Genomic DNA, 18,567 nt, shown 5'->3' with positions numbered 1-18,567 from the left:
ACGATTCGAAGCATCTGCGATCGGAATGCATGAGATCTGTCACGTGCGGCTTCATTGAAATGTAATTTGTTGCATCCTTAAATTTACGCCACAGAATATACAATACGTGTACAGAGTTTGGACCGATGGACCAAAACAAAAATGAAATTTTATTTTCAAAACAAACAAACCCCGAATCAGGTGTTTATTTTATTTTGGTACTGCATTATCCAGTTAGACACACATTTCTCTGTTTTTAAAAAAACATTGGGGGGCAGAGGGTGGGGGGTCTTTATAATCCATTCGCCGTGTGTGATACCATCTGTATAACTTTATTGACACCGGGCACAAGTTTGGGTGGGTGCGTCTTATTTTCCAGTCGACTGAAATCCTGGAAAATACGGCAACTCACGATTTCTCCACGTCAAACGGTTTCCGTTAGTTCTTTCAATGGCAATTGGGGAAAAAAGCCCGTGCGAGGAAGAGAGGAGAGGGCCTCGCCCCGATCACAAAGCGCAACCAATAAAACCACAGAGACGATTCGCTTCTGCGTAACTCATACTTTTTTTTTACTGTAAAACAAATGTACGGAATGAACAACAGATGTACCCAAGGCTACAACACAACAGAAACGATACAACGCACTCGCATGTAATGCTGAGTGTCTGTTAATCATGTATGTACAGAATACAAAACAAGCACTATCAGTAGCATCATTATGGAATATGGTCAGAGTAAATATAACATAACGCGTACATACATGAAGGCCATAATGCCGCTGGTTATGATTATGCTGTTAATACGCAAAAGCCAAGGAAACGCAAGCGGAACAGATATCAACGTCGCGGATTTATGCGCTGTATTATCTGTTGAAAACAGGACAGCTATGAATTTGGTAATTATACGCTGTTGTAGTCATTATACGTATGAACTTGATACAATATCGATGAAAAGCGATGGCGTAGGTGTATACAAAATTACGAAACGTTATGTTATATATAAAAATTAGAAAACAGTACAAATATTTCAAACATTCCAACGTACCTGAAAACGAATTACACTTTTTTTAAAACGTCGGGCAATAGTGTAAACAATCGAAATAAATGCGGAAAGTATACACACACCACCCCACAATGCTGCGGACAACCGCATCTGCCCGACTCCTCACCCTAAAAGTCCATAAAACCCAGGGAAGCTTTAAGTGAATGTTGGTCTCACACTCGGCGAGGCAACTTGGCCGTGTTTTTGTTTGGCCCAAATCCCACAGATGAAATTTATGCCATACACCAAATGTGTGTGGGGGTAGAGTGATCACACAGTGGCGAGCACACCGTGCTACAAATAGTTCGGTTAGATTCCTGGCCCACGGCTAACAGCGGAGAGTAATATCTTAACCGATTCTGGGTCAGGCCCCAACTTTCCTCCCTCCTAACTTGACCAACCCACATAGACCAACCATCGTCGAGAATGGTCATACAGATCCATGACCGACACAGTGCGGGAGAATGCCTTCGACCCACGGTGGATTGACGGTTCAACGTTATTCGGATGATTTAGTTTCACAGGGCTCTTGCAATTGTTTGTGAATTACATTTCCAAGGTTGGCAAGTTACAATGAAAAAATGTTAATTAAAAGGTTGTTTCGCAAATTCACTTTATTGTGGTTTTAATGGCCATATTAAGGAATAGGTATCATGGGACCTTAGTGCCAGAATCAAAGTATGAAAAATAATAGATTTTACCCTTTATGGCAATAAAACAAGTGTTAAGATGGTCAAACATCGAGGGTAAAAGCGATTCTAATTTTTCATACTTTAATACTGGCAAAAAGGTTCCATGATATAGCTACTCACCTTAGCTATAAATGCTCTGATACGTGCATTGTCTTTGTGCTGTTTGTCTTTGTGCTGTTCGCCTTTTGGCGTTCTCTGGTCTGACACTGCTGAGGCTGAGCCCTAAAGAAGACTGTTTCTGGTGTAGGCCAATCAGTTTCAAATACAATGCATATATTATCAGTTTGTTTGCATGTTCACCACAAGTACGTGTGATTCATACTTGATTCCTTGATAAAGGAATAGGTATCACCACTAAATCATTACCAGTTCAGGTGGTACCAATCTCTGCTCTATCCAAAGCCCTAAGCCCGGTGCGTTAAATCTCTTAAAAACATTGGCAAATATCAAACCAAGTTCTGATCTCCAGTTTCAACGTTGAAACAAATGCTGCTGGTTAAGTCTGGAAGGCCAAAGCCTGGATGGCCAAGAAGACCGCGAGATAATCAATATGCGGAGACACGGGAAGGCAAATATATTACCCAGAATGCGTAGGTGTTTTAAAATATTCCGCAGGGCTGTTCTATCTTCATCATCGCAACTGTGAGGATACATGCCGACAGAGCTGTCCATGTCCAAGGGGTAGCAAAAACAACAACAAAGCTATTAAGTGGGCAAACGCCAACTTAATTTAGCGACTAAAAAAAACCCAAAACTAAACGTTTATATAGATTTTTTTTTTGGGGGGGGGGGGGGGGGGGGGCGGTGGGTAGGAAATGTGACAATTTATCCAACCGTAAAAAAAAACCCGTGTTTAATAGCTACTTGAACTAAATTACAAACACTTTCTTCCTGTTCTTCGGCGAAGGCTGCGGCACAGTTCCGCCTGCTCGCTCCTCAGGAGCTTCTCGTCACGGCGGCCATGACGACGACGACGACGACGACGACGACGTACAAAACGGGCGGGACTACAAAGTTCGCTTTACGTTACATGCGGTATACAAAACAAACATTTTGCTCAGCAAATTATGCAACAGATTGTCGTTAGCTTTTATTGTATTTGCAGCCTGTGCGCAAACGCACACTCATTCAGTTGGCAGAGAGAGCCAGAGAGAGCGAGAGAGAGAGAGCAAGTTCGTCCTCGCGTCTAAACCCATCCATCCCGTCACGGGGCGTGATGAGTTGAGGGGACCACGACGCACGACTGGGTTGGGGGTTTATTTCAGCGGGCGCCTGAAGACAACACTGCAAGCCGTGTGGTGAGAGAGGGCAGGGTGCGCCGCATTAGCCAAGACACGCGTTCAGTTTATGAGCAATATATTTATTTATTCGGACGGCCGTCCCTCCCCCCCCCCCGCTTCACCCCCTCCTTCCCCCTCCTCGTCATCCTCTTCGGTGGGCTAGGCATATCGCTCCGCTAACCGTGGTTCCAGCGGTCACGTGAAGCACCGCGAGAAAACTCCATCGACGCGGGCGACCGCGTGACCGTGCTGTCTCCCCGCCGTGCCCCCCCCCCCCCCCCCCACCAGCAGTAGGGAGAAACCCTCTTTCGCCTACGTGAGTGGACGGGGCCGTAGGAGATAGACCAGTCAGGTGGCTGAGGGGTCGGGGGGGGGAAGGACCCACGGAGGGACCTACAGACCGAGCGGTTTAACGGAATTTGACGTGGGCCCCGATGCGAGGAACCAAATGGGGCCTTCCTCCCTACTGTCCAATATCCCCGAATCTTCATATCCTGGCACCTGGCCCCCCCCCCCCCCCCACCACCCCGGGCCCAGGGGGCTGCAGCGCGGCACGACGCGCCGCCTGCACCGCTCGAGAGGGCGACACCACCGAGTGTACGGAAGAACCTACGGACGGAGAGACCCACGGAGGGGAGCCCCTGAGCGCACGTCAGTAGCTGTAGGCATCTGCGTAGGTGGCGGCGCTCGCCAACTCCCCGACGTACGTGGGGGGGGGCGGCGGCGCCGTGGTGGTGGTGGTGGTGGAGTCGTCGAAGTGCGACAGCGGCACGGTGGTGCCGTCGCTGGGCGCTCTGCGGCACTCCGACTTCACGAGAGGCCGCTGGCCGTCCAGGAAGGCCTGCGAGAAGACCACCTCCGGGTCGCACACGAACTTGTAGACATACCGCTCGCCCGCCACCTGCAATGGTGGGGTCGGAGGGGGGTGGGGCGGGGGGGGGGGGGCTTTAGGGGCTGCAGTACAGGTCCTTGGAATTTCAGAATCAGAATCTTTATTTAGGCAGGAGGAATTTGATGAGCTATGGAAGCTCTTTTTTTTTTTAATAGATGCCCAGTATGGGACTGCACCCCTCCACACCTACAAAATGTGTGTGTGTATATATATACTGCTTAAGAATGGTTGAAATATAATGGAGCCCCCGTAATAGATCCTATTGGTAATTCGCGACGCTATGGCTCTATGTGTAATGTTACCAGTTATACAGTGAAATGTAATCGTTTGTTATTTCAATGTTGACTTAGTCTTACCATTCACGTAACCAAGGTCACTTCATAATTATTAGTGTTTGTTTAGTCACAGAAAGCGTCATGGAAAGCATCATGATTCTTATTTCAGGAGGGTGTTGTGGATTAATCGTGCACCTGAGATTTTGACAAATTAATAACTCATGAATTTTTCCCTTAAGCCCAAATTAATAATCTAAAAACAGTCATACATTCATTGTTATTCTTGGAAATGCTTATTACAAGTTACGTGCTTCGAACCGAACAAATGAGCTCTGGTTAATCCGAAATCCACGTGATCGCCTCTATAGTACAGTAGTTACATATCTTTACAACAGTGGGTGGAGATTGATTGATGTTGATTGGAGTGGCTCTTCTATAATACACTTCGTGGGCCGAGTCTTCTGCGTGGGAGGAGCAGGAAAGTCTTATCGCTGAGCACGCGCATCATAGACCGGTCGATCGTTCGCATTCGTTCTCAATCGAAAGAGTACAAATCGAAATCGTCAGTTGTGCTTCATTTTGAGTCATTTATCCGACCAAGTTTAAAATTCACCAAGATGTGCGATGGCAGAGAAAAGTAAATACTATTGATACCTACATGGGGAATTTGGCATACATTGATATTTTTGGATTGTTCGCAATTTTTTTATTATTCACGGCAGTCCTCCTCGTCATTTGTGTGGATAATCGAGTCGACTGCACTAATTAAGCACAGTCTCTATTATTTAACCAGGAGAGGAAATAAACCCTTTGAGACACGCGGAGCAGCAGCAGGATCTGCAAGGGAGCGAGATCCTGGGTCAAGACATTTTAAGTACAGGAAAGTACTTACAAACGTCTTAAATGTAACCAAGCTAGCCCAAGTGTTGACAATAATCTCATACACAATTTTAACAAGGCAAAGTAAAGAAGGAGCCAACAGCACTTTAATATTATAAAGAATGGAAGGCAACTTGTGGAAAGGAAAGTGACTCGATGGGACAATTAGGAGACAGTGCCATTTTAAGAAGGTTCTGAATCTACAAAGAGACCATCCCTAAAACGGTAACACCCATGCCCCCCCCCTTCTCCACCCACCCTTCCCCCCCCCTCCAAAAAAAGTAACATGGCCCAGTGTGCAGGCACGACGCGTTTGAGCAGTAATCTCGCGGGAACTTTCCAATTACGAACACGTGCAACAAAAACATTTAAGCTGAGAATTACAAAAAAAATGTATTGAAAATCGACATTTTTGCACGAGATGAAAAGGCGCCGAAACAACTTTTAATTAGTGATAAAAACTTAACCAAATCACAATAGAATTATCATTATCGTCGTTATTATTCTTTATGCAAGTGTCAGCGGCAGAAAAATAGCGGAATGCCTCTGGTGTCGCCGTCAAGACGCACTGGGGGGGGTGGGGGGTTCGTATTCTCACCGAATATATTCTGGGTCGCTAACATTCCAGGTGGCAGGTGACTAATAACACCGGTGTACAATTTTTTTAGACGTCGTCTGCTTCAGAGATGCAATGTGCTGTTTATTATGGATTTTGATGTGCTGAATTCAAATGTGACAATTAAAACAACTGATTAGCTACTGTTCCCAAGATATTTAAGTTTTTACATTTTACGTGTATGTATAGTGTAGATAGTAAGAGTTTCTCATAAATTCAGTTTAACACGTAGGCTTTCGTGACCAATATTATTCATAATAAAGGTTCTTGGGTTAAATCGCGTTATTTATAAATGTGTCGTAACCCTCCACCACCCGACATGGCCAAACAGTCAAAAATGTGTCACGTTTAAGTTTTCTCATAAATTGTAAACCTTTTCATGTGTTTATGGTTGCTTTACATGACAACGTGTCACGTGTCCTGTTCATGTAACACTTTAAACATCAGCAAAGGGGTTGTAGAGATAAAATGTATTATTAAACAAAAGGCAACAAACTATGACGTGTCTATAAGTACATAGTTTAGTCCTTAGTCAGTGTCTACTCGGAGCTTCTTGGCCTGTCTCTTGTATTCATTACATGGGGCATCTCTTGTCACTGTCCAGCAATGGTCTGCAAGCATTGATGGGCTCCGTTTGCCCTGAGAGCGTTTCTCCATTGTCGCAATGTCCTGGTGAAATCGCTCGCCATGCTCGTCGCTCACTGCTCCGCAGTTCGGTGGGAAAAAATCTAGATGAGAGTGCAAAAAATTTATCTTTCGTGACATGTTAAAAATGTATCTTTCGAGACATGTTAAAAATGTATCTTTAGTGACATGTTGAAACCAAGGCTTTTGTATGCCTTGAGGAGGTTTTCCACCAACTCCCTGCAGTTGTCTGCCTTGTTGTTTCCGAGAAAAAATGTTGCCACTAACTGGAAGGCTTTCCATGCCGTCTTTTCCTTGCCATGCAGTGCACTGTCAAATGCATCATCTCGAAGTTCACGAATCTTAGGACCAACAAAGACACCATCCTTTATCCGAGCTTCACTTAACCTTGGAACTTTTCAATGGAGGTACTTGAAAGCTACTTGTGTTTTGTCCATGGCTTTGACAAAGTTCTTCATCAGACCCAGCTTGATATGTAAGGTTGGCAATAAAATCTTCCTTGATTCAACAAGTGGTGGATGCTGAACACTTTTCCTCCCAGACTCCAATGACTTTCAGAGTGGCCAATCTATCTTGATATAGTGAGAATCTCTCGCACGACTATCCCATTCGCAGAGAAAACAGCAGCGGTACTTTGTGCATCCAGTCTGCAGACCAAGCAAGAGAGCAACAACCTTCAAATCGCCACAAAGCTGCCACTGATTTTGGTCAATTTATGCACCTCAAAAGTTGTTTCATGTTGTCATATGTTTCCTTCATATGGACTGCATGACCAACTGGAAATGATGGCAAAACTTTGCCATTATGCAGCAAAATAGCTTTAAGACGCATCTTCGATTAATCAGTGAACAGTCTCCACTCATCTGGATCATGAACGATGCTGAGGGCTGCCATCACGCCATCGATGTTGTTGCAGGCTACAAGATCACCTTCCATGAAGAAGAATGGGACAAGATCCTTTTGACGGTCACGGAACATGGAAATCCTAACATCACCTGCCAGGAGATTCCACTGCTGCAGTCTGGAGCCCAACAGCTCTGCCTTACTCTTGGGTAGTTCCAAATCCCTGACAAGGTCTTTCATTTCACATTGTGTTATGAGGTGTGGTTCAGAGGAGGAGGAATGGGAGAAAATCTGGGTCATGTGACCTTGATGGTTCAGGACCAGAAGTTTAATCCCTCTTCCTCGTCTGACTCAGGTGAGAATGATTCTGGTGCATCAGGAACGGGCAGTCCTTCTCCGTGGGGTACTGGGCGTATGGTTGATGGAATGTTTGGATAATGCACAGTCCACTTTTTCTTCTTTGACACCTTTCCCAACTGGAGGTGCCATGCAAAGTAACAATTGTTGAAATGATATGTTGACCCTCTCCAAATCATTGGCACTGCAAAAGGCATATATTTCCTTTTCCAGTTCAACCACTGGCGAAGATTTATTGCACAAGTGTTGCACAGCATGTGTGGGGCCCACATCTTGTCCTGATCTCCAATTTTTCAGCCAAAATAAAGGTGATAGGCTTTCTTCACCATAGTGGTTTTCCTGCACTTTTGTGATGAGAACGTCACTTCACCACAAACATAGCAGAAGTGATCTGCTTTGGTCACACAAGTACGAGGCATCTCTGCTCACTTTGGCTCAACAGAAATGTGTCCCTTTGCAAAATCAAACACTGACAAATAAGAGAGCACGACACTGTATGATTTCTAGAGCTGATATAGGGCAATTTGTTCAGCAGAGGGATGTAAGCCTAGTTATGATTGTATCATCCATGACTTCGAGGAATAACATGATGCAATTCATATCATGTATGACACAATACCAGGTTCAGATTGCATCATTCATTGTTTTGCTCAAAAAGCAAGTACTGTCATAGATTTATTCATAGATCCAGTCAAAGATATATTTGAGTCATTTCTGGTTTAAATTGAGATCCCTTCACTTTATAACTCACGTATCCATACTCTCACGTATCCTCCGCCATTTCCAAGTCAAGTGTCGTATATCCTGACCCAGTAGCATATCTTGAAAACTAGAGCCAACCAACAATTTTAAGCATCATTTTCATTCTTAGCGACTCAGAATGAGTAAAGTTGGACTACATTTATTTCGGAAGCATTTTGGCTGTAGACCAGTGCAAGTAATGGGCGTAGCGCGATAAATGCGCTGGATGACGTGTGGTGGGTGCGTAAATATTCTCCGGGTTCCCGAACCCCGCTGAAATTAATCTCTTTGATGAGGACGCGTGTCGCCTGTGCTTGCACGTGCCTTCTGCATGATGCCCTTCTCGTAGTAGTACCGCAGGGAACGGCTCAGCTTGTCGTAGTTCATGGCTGGCCGATTCTTCTGGATGCCCCACAGCCGAGCGACCTGTGCAGGATGAAGCCGTGTTTAATTAACTGGTCACCAAGCATTCAAGGGGAGATACTAACATCTGGAAAAAAATTGCTGCGTTTAGTAAGTCTCTCCTTGCTTTTATCGATTCTTTGTCAATACTCCGACCGCTCCCTTCGTCGAAAAACAAATTCCTTCCAAAAAATTAAGCACGCAACAACGAACTTCACCACGCACGAGCTGCCCGGGAGACCGCTAAAGCTTGTGTGTGCGTGCGCGCCCGGGCCAAAAGAGAAAGCGGCAAAGTTGACGAGAAGAACAAAACAATTCACATCTGGACCACTAATTTAAATATGCCACCATCTGAAGAAATAAAGAGCTTATTGAAATGGCTCGTAATTACAGTGAATGTTTCAGTTGTTTTTGGTTACATCAATTCTTAACACGAGCAAGTGTTGCTAGAAATAAATTAATAACTACTCCTGAAAGGAAGTCAGTGGTTCCGTGGTGGATTATTTTTTATTTTAACCGACTTGAGTCTAGGGGCCGGAATTCGCCCACGGTTGTCTCGGAGACTGTGGGTAACACCCAGTGGAAGGCATTGGCAACAATGTTACCAGCAATCCGCTCATAATTGGGATCAGAAATTGTTATGGGCATAGTTGTGGGGGCAGAGGTAAAATATTTTGTATTCAATCTAATTCATGGTCAAGAGCGCAATGAGAATTAGCCAATTTTGTGGTCAATGTTTTACTGTCAGTCTTGCTGGATGTGAAACAAAATCAATTCAGCCAGCAGCCAGGACAGTGGCAGCCCCCTTTGCACTCGTGGTGCTGTAAGTAAATTCAGCTTCACAAAGCCACAATCAAGGCTCCAACCGTGGAGTTTGCCAAACAACCCAACATAGGGCCCACAGAGCTTGGGCAATTGTTGGTGCCGGTTCTGTGGGTTCCCGCACATCTGTGCGAAAAGTGCACGCATTACAAAATTCTGCAGAATTTGGAGATGCAATTGTTGCTATTGAAATGTATATTGATAAGATGCATTTTTGCTTATACATTTTGAAGGAGCAATACTAGTTACTCGTAATAGATATATGAAAAGATAAAATATGTACATATATGAAAAGCGGTAGACAATAGATCTTGCAAATGAAAGAGACGTTTATGAGGATAGATGTTTTTTTTACGAGGTGGAGCGGTCGCGTAGTGGATAGTGCATTGCGTGTGCACTGTGATCTGTCTGGGAAATAGATCCGGGTGTGTATCTATTTCCCAGACGGACCCGGCTGAAATGAAAAAACCCGTGACAGCGCTAGTAGCAGTTACCTCCTCCGGGTCGAGCAGCTTGAACTCCATGCCGCGCCCAGTCCACACGATGGTGCCGGCATGGGCCGGGTCCTCCAGCAGCGCCACCAGGAACTGCCAGAGTTGCAGCGAGCCACGGCGTGGGTACACGGGCGGCAGGCTCTCGCGGAACCCACAAACCTCGGGCTTCACGTCCCCACCTGCCACGCCACAGCACCAGCAAGATTTAGACTGGCGCGCTTTAGGCCACAGCCCTGTAGGCCAGAGCCCTTCACGCCAGCGTGCACATCAAAACATCTACACGCTGCGTCTTTCCATGACCCGCAGAGAATGCGAAGGACTGCCCTCTGACCAGACTGCATGGAGGACTGAGAGCTCTGAACACTGCCTATGACGATGATGCTGGGTTGCCTGGCCAGGCCAAGTAAGTACGTGAGAGAAGAAGACTGTTCTACTTCTGGAGTCCATGGGCCCGAACAGAATTTGGTACCCAAATTCGGTAACTCTAGAGGTGTCAAATGATTGAGTGACGCCAGTTTGTTTATGTGGCTAATTAATGTGGATTAATTTGCTTGCTTAATTGTTCCATAAAAAGTGTTTTCATAATTCAAAGAAGTTGGTACGACTTAAGCTTTGCCATCGCAGGTAATACTAAGTGAACTATTTGGTATGGGCCCATGTGGACTGACACGACAGCGCAGGTCCTCGCGTTCGTGCCATACGGCTCCCCCGGATGTGGTTCCCGGTTGTGTTGCATTGCTCTTGTTGTTCGGCACGACGTCTGACGTTTGGCTACTGGGAGCTTCTTCGATCGAGTTCGTGAACAAGCGCCAAGCCCGTGGAGCAAAGCGTTGGAGATCGTGCCAAAACAACATGCAGCACAACCCCAAAACTACAACAATGAATATCCCCCACGTTTTAAGAATCTACGTAGACACGCATGCACGCACGCACGCACGCGGAGAGTTAAAGGCAAAAAAATAAATTTGCCCCAGGAGTCTACAATCGGGGACCTTTGTTTTTGTATGCCGAGCACATTGTGGGTATTGCGCATGTGAAAGCCAGCACAGCTCGTGAGCGGTGGTCGTCCTGTGTACTTGAATCTGTTTTCACTTTGCATTTTGAAAGCTAATCTAGAATTGAAAACACGAAATACGATGCCATGAACGCACCCTCAAACCGGTCTGGTACGACACAGGCATCGTCATAGTACGACCTCCCTTCCTTCTCGTACATGAACGCTGCACGCAGACACACACAACAGTAAGTGGAGGAGACAGGGTTAGACGCGTCACCAAGTGAGCACAAAACAAAGGCAAAGTTCCCCCGTATAGCCTTAACATACTGTTGGGGCAAGTGCTGTTAGCAAGTAGCACCTATGAAGGCCAGAATGGTACACGAGGGGGTGGGTGGCCAGCGCCACGCCCGACCGCCTTTGTCTCCCCAGTGGCGATTTTTACACACCAGGTACTCATTTGCGGCTGAGGCGACCTATGGGAGGCCCAGGACCGGTTCAGATAATCATCACTGGTGTTGGCCGTGAGCGGGAATCGAACCCCGGGTCGCCGGGTTCGTAGCGCAGTGCGCTAACCGCTAAACTACCGCTCCCCACGTTAGTGTAGCACACACACACTCACACACTCCTCCTCTACACAGACAACAATTACGAGCACACTGGATGGCTTGAGAATTGCTCGAGCGGGGAGTGGGGGGGGGGCGGCCCAAACGATCACCGATTCCAATTAGCCGTGTTGCGAGCGAGCCTCAGATGCGCCGCCGCCGCCGGCCGGAGTTGTCGCACAAGACACCGCTATCTGCCGCCGCACCGAAGCGCTTCATTCCCAAGTGTCAACAACCGCACTAGAGTGGGGGACCGCGGAGGGGGGGGGGGGGGGTTTCGAGGCACCGCTTTTCTGGTCACCCAATCCGGCGGTCAAACACGCGGCGTGGGTTCTGCACATTTAATACGACGACGTAAAGCACCCCCCCCACCCCCATCAAAGCGGGGGCTCTAAAAATAACCTGCCGACTCACTGACGCCGGTGAGTCATTCGTTTAGAACGATGACTCAAGAGCCACGACGACGAGGGCGCGAGTATTTTTCAAGAGCGGCCACCTACGCCACCGCCAGAGGCATAGCCCGGCGCAGCCTTCGGCGGTCATGCTGGGTTGGACCGCGCATTACTCGGCAAGGCGGAGACGCCTCCCGGCACGGGCAGCGAAACGTCGGGCATCGTGCTGAACAACACGCAGCGGTACCGTCCCAAAAAAAAACGTCGGAGGCAGCTGCCACTGTTAACACTCCTACCTGTCTTGCTGTGAACAAGGCACCATTGCCCAAAAATGTCACCGGTGACATACATTTAAGGCAGCGTTATTGCCGAATGTATGGTAGGCCAACGCTTTAATTAGCAATTTATTATTACCACTTCCCATTGTGGGCACGGGTGCAAATCTTGATGCCCGTCGCCGCAATCAACGGTGCCGACGGAGATTAACAAAGGCAGCAACTATCGTGAATTGGAAGCCAAGGAGCTGTGGGTGGGCGGGGGGGGGCAGGGGTTGGGGGTGGTGTGGGGGAGGGGTACTGGGTGGTTGACAGGGGAAGGGGTGAGCAGCAGCTCATTGCCGCCGACCGACCTTCGCTGTGTTTGGAGTTGGTGAAGCCGTCCCCACCCATGTACATCGGTGGGCAGCTGGGCATGTCTGTGCAATTGGAAGGGGTGGCAGGGAGAAACACACATCGTTATACGAGGTCGCAATCATCAAACGCAAAGTACGTGCCACGAATGAACCACAATACCTTGGCGGTCTCGTCAAGGAGCGTAAGCCACCACCACCACGCAAACTCCGGCCGTCATCCTCGCAGCAGCCGCTTTTTGCCTGACCATCGAACAAAGACGGTCACCGCATCGCGCGCATTCAGATGCGCTTCCGTGGCCATCTGGAATGCTCTTTCTTCCGATATTAAGAAGCCACCGAAGCTAGGCGCCTTTAACTCATCCAGATTGAAAGTTAATTTCGCTAGAACTGCTTTTATTGCGCTCGGTTTGTTGCCCTTCCGCCGCACCTCCGATTAGAACGGACGGCTACGTATCGTGCGAAAGAAGTTCAATGTGCATGCATCACGTGTCTGCAAGTCTGCACGTGCAAACACGTACAAACATGCGGGCAGCGGCAAGGCGGTGGTTAGCGTCCAACGCTCTGGGTCGACTCGTCTTAAATGTGGAGCTGTTGCGGCATGTCCACACGAGTGTTGGGCAGGCACAGGAGGCCGGGGCTAACAGCACTTACCTCAACAGTCCCTTCTGGTTTCAGGGGGAACGTTGGTCTCTGTCCTTTGTCTTTCTATATACAAAGTCAAAGATCCCCCGTATAGGCCTGTAACAGACTGTTGGGGCAAGTGCTGTTAGCGAGCACTATGAGGCCGGCATGGCACACGAGGGGGTGGGTGGCCAGCACCAAGCCCAGCCGCCTTTGTCTCCCTAGTGGCGATGTTTACACATCGCACCAGGTACTCATTTGAGGCCGGGTCGACCTATATATATATATACACACACACGCTGTAAACTGAAGTTGGATCCAGTCGTCGTTATAATAAACGCAGCAGCGATAAACGTCACAGAGGAGCGGGCACGCTGCCCAGCACGAGGACATCAAGAAAGTCACAGGCAAATCGACGATGCGCGCTGGTGACGCTACGACGCTTATCTCATGATCCGGAGATCGCCGAGTTCAAAGTTCAAAGTTCAAATCCACGGAGGAAAGGGGTCGGGGAGGGCGCGGTTTAAGGCGACCCATCACTCATCCAGGGTCAATAAAATGAGCACTAATTTGTAGGAATTCAACAGCTGTTGTTCTGTGGATGAAGCTGCCCCCCCCCCTCCACCATAGAAACGTGGAAGTGCCCAGGGTCGCCAACGGACACGATGCAGTGTCCCCGTGTTCATTTTCGCGCAGGAAGAATAACACAGAATCATCGCGAAGGTCACTCCTGACAGTCCCGAGTCGTCCACAAAGGCAGATGCAACGACTGGAATTGGAGGAGTCGAGCGTGCCGCCAACGGTGCCACACATCGTTACGATGGCTCCACGTTTCTCAAGTAGTGGCAGAAGGGTGGGGGGGGAGGAGGGTTAACGTGGCCTTTGGCTGGGGAGGGGCCGAGGGTTAAATTCTTTTAACCAAGGCGGAGGGAATGGGGGGTGGGGGGTATGAAAAAGACAGGGAACAAAATAAAAGGAGAAAGGAACAAGAGAACCACACCCATCTGACTCCGTCATTGTTCTCGACCGTCTGCCGTCCGTCGCCCCCGTTGTGCGATTCGTTTGCACAAAATCGCCAACGAGCAATTCTACGTGCCGCGAGCGTGAGGATCGATTTTTGTGAAATCGACGAGTTGCTTGCACGTGTTTCGGGCGCCGTGGTGGCGTGATGTTAACTCCCTCACCTGGAACGGCTGATAATGATGGTGCTAGCTGATGAAAGAACACTTGTTTGCTGTATTCGAAAAATCGACACACGATGCTGCCCATGGTGTCTGGACTTGCAATCGAGACGTCGCCGTTTTGATATCCCCAAGCGGCGGTTAAAACGACGGTGCAAGTTTCTCAAATCCCTTCGCCTCTGTCCACCCAGCAGCAACAGACATGGCTACGGCATAGCTAGTCACTGGGCAGGTTGCGTGTGGTGGGGTAAAGATTGTGGGTACTCACACCTATTCGATCCCGACCCTGACGACTGTCTATTTTTGAGTTTGAGCGTTCTCCTAGGGGGTCGTGTGGAGCTTTCTCTTGGCCCTCCAGTTTTTTTTCCCTTCCACATTTAGAATCAACAATAATTTAGGATATTTGGGAACAATAAAACACGTTTGCAGAGAGCGCTTTTGTTTCTGTGGCATTCATCCCAAGTTTTGGTGAACCGTTTGATCGATTTGGTCGGTTTTTGAGTGGCCAAGTCCCGAACAGGAATACCTTAACACTTTAAGTTTTGTTGATAATATCCCAGTCGCGGATCGTCTTTAGGAGAGTCATCGCGCAGCCTCACGCACACCCCATGCCGCATTATGCACCGATATCCAGACAGGGCTGAAACTCGGCGCACAAGTGTCATGATATCAAACGACAGCGGTCATCCACGAAGTTGATTTTCCAGGTAGGCAGCCTGCAGAGAGAAGTGTGCACAGAGGGACGTGGAGCTCTCCATTCTTAACAAGTGTCTTGGATTTAGAAATGTTCCGAACATCAGATGGAATAAGCTTAACGCACGAATGGAAATGCAACTCGGTGCCGCTGCCTTGTTCGGGAACAGATTCCCACGTCTTGGGCTGCTCTGCCAAGCGAACGCAGAAACCACAGCGGCGCGGTTTTTTCTTTCTCCAAAACTGCTGCCCCCCCCCCCCCACCACCTTAGGTTACATTTTTAAAAACGGCACGATTTTAAAATTAGCTCCACGAGGCTAGATAACGCACATCTCCCCCCCTCTATCCGCCATGTCCACGCAAGCGACTGCAATTTGTTTGGAAATCGGTGATCGCTAACGTTGTGCCAACCGCTCGTAAGTGGGAGTGCAGTCATCACGAGCTTCTTTCGCCCAGTGCCACTGGCAAGGCCAACCTCAGCCACGCACCTCCCCGCTTTGAAGCTAACGAGCTTGACGGCAAGGCGCCCCCCCCCTCCCCACCGCTCCCTTCCCCGGATACTTTTTTTTATTCAGCGAGACAAGGCGGATCAATAATACGCCCTTTTAGGACATTTGAGCGGTTTTGCCGGGGGAATCCGATATCCCATCAGCTAAGCACTGCGCCGTTTCATGCACTCGTGAGCAAGATGCATCTCAACCAATAGAATTGACCAAATATTGGGTGCGGCGGGGGGGGGGGGGGTGCTTAACGATGCCAGAGAAATCAGCGCAGCGGTCAAACCCATCCGGCCGCTCGCCATTCTGCGAGCCGCCAAGACAGCCAACGCCCGCCCGCTCGCCGATCAAACGAGGTGTGGACGGCTGACGGGAGGGGCCGAGGGGGGGGTAAGGGAAGCTGCGGGGGGGGGGGGGGGTGGTGGGATCGGTGGAGAGTGGACCCAGACATATGTAACCCACCGAGTAAAGTTCTGCACTGCAACTCTGCTCGAGGACACAGACATTCGATGCTCTGCTCTCCCCAGCACGACACGGGGCGGGAGTGGGGGGGGGGGGGGGGGGGTCGCGTCTCGATACGAGCAGCGATTTGCTGTTATCAATGTCGTTTGTTTTCACCCTCTCGTTCGTATCGTTTTCTCGCCATTCCTGTCCGTCAATGCAGTTTTGCTCGCTCCAAGAGCACAAACGTAACATTCGTGGGACGTTTGCATAAGCAGCAAGCGACCAATTCTTAAACGAGTGGTTCGACGCTTGTTATTCTGGACATAATATTCGATTTCGGTTGAAAAAATCTACCCGCCGTGACGTGGCCGCTCATTGCCATCACAGACGTCCCCTGGTGTGCTCCAGCCCGGTGGGGAGGGTGCTCGCATTGCTTGGGCGTGGTACTCAGCAGCCGTTGCCACGCATTCACCGTCACACAATCTATTACTATTTTTATTTGACCAGGTAGGGCCCAACGAGCTCAACTAAGTGGCTTATGACGTGGACATTAATAGCAGGCAGCCGAATACTTAAACGCAAAATTTAGAGGGAAAAAAAAACGGAAGATCCACACGACTAGGGTTAGGATCGAACCCACGACTTCCTGATATACCAGGGCGGGGTAGTTAACATCTCACCACCATGGCCCAATCCACCATGGTCGCACGACACTTTTCCCGTGGGCCCCATACAACCCACCGGTGGCTATTGTCTTGTTGCACTGTCAACCCCAGGCATTCGTTTTTGCCACTGGTAAAGGAATAAGGAAATAGGCAACCAATTATGATACAATTACAATAACTTATTTACCCTGGAGAGCCACAGAGATTCCAGAGACTCTTTTTCAGGAGGGTTCTGGATTGAGATGTTTGGCCAACACCAAATATAATTTATGTTTTCAGCTATGGGGAGGAAGCCAACGAATGCAGCGCAAACCCATGCAGAACAGGGCGAGAACATACAGACTCTCCCCGCAGAGAGGCGCCCGAGTCGGGAATCAAACCCAGGTCCCCCTTCTTGTTTGCGAGGCGCAAGTGTGTTACCGCTGCGCCACCGTGCCGCCCCCCATGGCTGCCATACGGCGCATGGCAAGTCGACGTTGGGTCCACGTCGAGTCGTATGTCGCCGTGCTAAGGGCTTGAGGGGAAAAATCTGCAGTTGCATGATTGACTATGTGGGTGAAAGATAAATGCTACAGAGGAAGTTGGCGATTGCAGAGTTCTTTTTTCTCCCTCCTCCCTCCTCCTCCTCCTCCTCAGTCAAATGGCGATTTGACTGAGGCAAACTCATTTATTCAAGATTGAAAACGCATTTCTTTCCAACTGATTTTTACGTTCAGTTTGTGGTCCTTTCCCTGTACCGTCGATTAGCACGGTTGGCTACGTGCGAAATTAATTCAACATGCATAACATAGAGTTGGAACATTTCGGCGAGCGGTGCACCGCCCTCTGCATGAGAGAAAGTCCCCCGCAAGATGACTACGACACGGGACTACTTCTGAGCTCACCTTCAAGGGGCGTCTCTCGCCACCCTATGAGGCGCACCGCCAAGACTTTTTGTCGCATGTTAAACTATTTCAGCCGTGAGAATATTTGCATTCATGAATTTAAGTGTAACTTACGCTTGTGAACATGGTTTAAATGCGCACGACCGAGTCATGAATAGGGGCTCGGCAAATCGTTCAATGTGTGAAGTCTGCCAAGTGGGTGGCTTTAGCGACGTTCATTTCCACCGGCCAAGTGAGGCGCTTTTATAACTGCAAACTCTTCACCAATGAAAGTGTCTATTTCCGCCTTGTTTAGGACCAAGTCACAAAACCACCTTCACGAATACAAGTAACAACGACATAAACTATAACGGCAGCCAACAACGGAAAAGCTGTTCTAAGCACGCACGGACAAACGGTCAAACCAAACCGGTTGCACAGCAGTAGCCCACCTCCTCCACGACGCTCACAGCCAATTACGGAGATGTTGTTAAACACCCGCGATCTCATTAGCGAAGCAGCTGTTAATAAGGCACACGCTCGCTCACCCATCTGGTAGGGGCACTCGTTCCTCTCCTGCTTGATGGAGACGGGAGGAGGTTGGAAAGGGGGGGGTGGCCCCCCCCCTAGTGTGTGGTGCGTGCGGCCGTGGGGGTGCTGGCGGGGAGGCCCGGGGTACAGCTCCTCCCCGGGATATCCCTGCGGCCCCACGTACTCCTGCTTGAGGCCGCCTGGGGGCCCCTGCGGGGGAAAGGGGCCCGCCGAGAGTGGCTCCGACGCCTGGCGGTGGAACTGCGGGCAGCCGGAGCGTGCCACGTGCAGCGGGAATGGAGGGCACGGATCCGACAGCTGTCGTTGCAGCCTTGGAGGTCGGGGGGGGGGGGGGGGGGTCAGAGAGGGGAGGTGGAAATCAACACCGAGGCATGAAATATGCGGATTTAATTACTTAACTTCTTTTCAACAGATGCTTGGGTAGTTCTGTAATAATATTATAATATCACCCATCTGCATTATTATGCGCT

General features: G+C 49.0%; 1 protein-coding gene across 3 annotated transcripts in view; it reads right to left on the bottom strand.

Annotated features, from left to right (window-relative positions):
• Positions 1–524: 524 nt before the first annotated feature.
• ETV1 (ETS variant transcription factor 1) overlaps positions 525–18,567 on the bottom strand; it is a 30,433-nt gene continuing 12,390 nt past the window's right edge. For 2 of the 3 annotated variants that reach the window (XM_032964866.2, XM_076069295.1), the window contains 6 exons: positions 18,094–18,407; positions 12,578–12,643; positions 11,110–11,178; positions 9,959–10,137; positions 8,565–8,666; positions 525–3,893 (listed from right to left, as the gene is read on the bottom strand). In XM_032964866.2, the coding sequence (XP_032820757.1) occupies positions 3,645–3,893; positions 8,565–8,666; positions 9,959–10,137; positions 11,110–11,178; positions 12,578–12,643; positions 18,094–18,407 (979 nt within the window). In that variant the 3' untranslated portion in view covers positions 525–3,644. The remainder of the gene's footprint in view (positions 3,894–8,564; positions 8,667–9,958; positions 10,138–11,109; positions 11,179–12,577; positions 12,644–18,093; positions 18,408–18,567) is intronic. The other variant, XM_076069293.1, reaches the window with a different exon arrangement.

The sequence above is a fragment of the Petromyzon marinus genome, chromosome 2 (genome assembly GCF_048934315.1).
Source record: "Petromyzon marinus isolate PM22_M1 ecotype Great Lakes invasive population chromosome 2, UKy_Petmar_22M1.pri1.0, whole genome shotgun sequence".
NCBI classification, from domain to species: Eukaryota; Metazoa; Chordata; class Hyperoartia; order Petromyzontiformes; family Petromyzontidae; genus Petromyzon; species Petromyzon marinus.
This window is presented reverse-complemented; position numbering and strand designations above follow the sequence as displayed.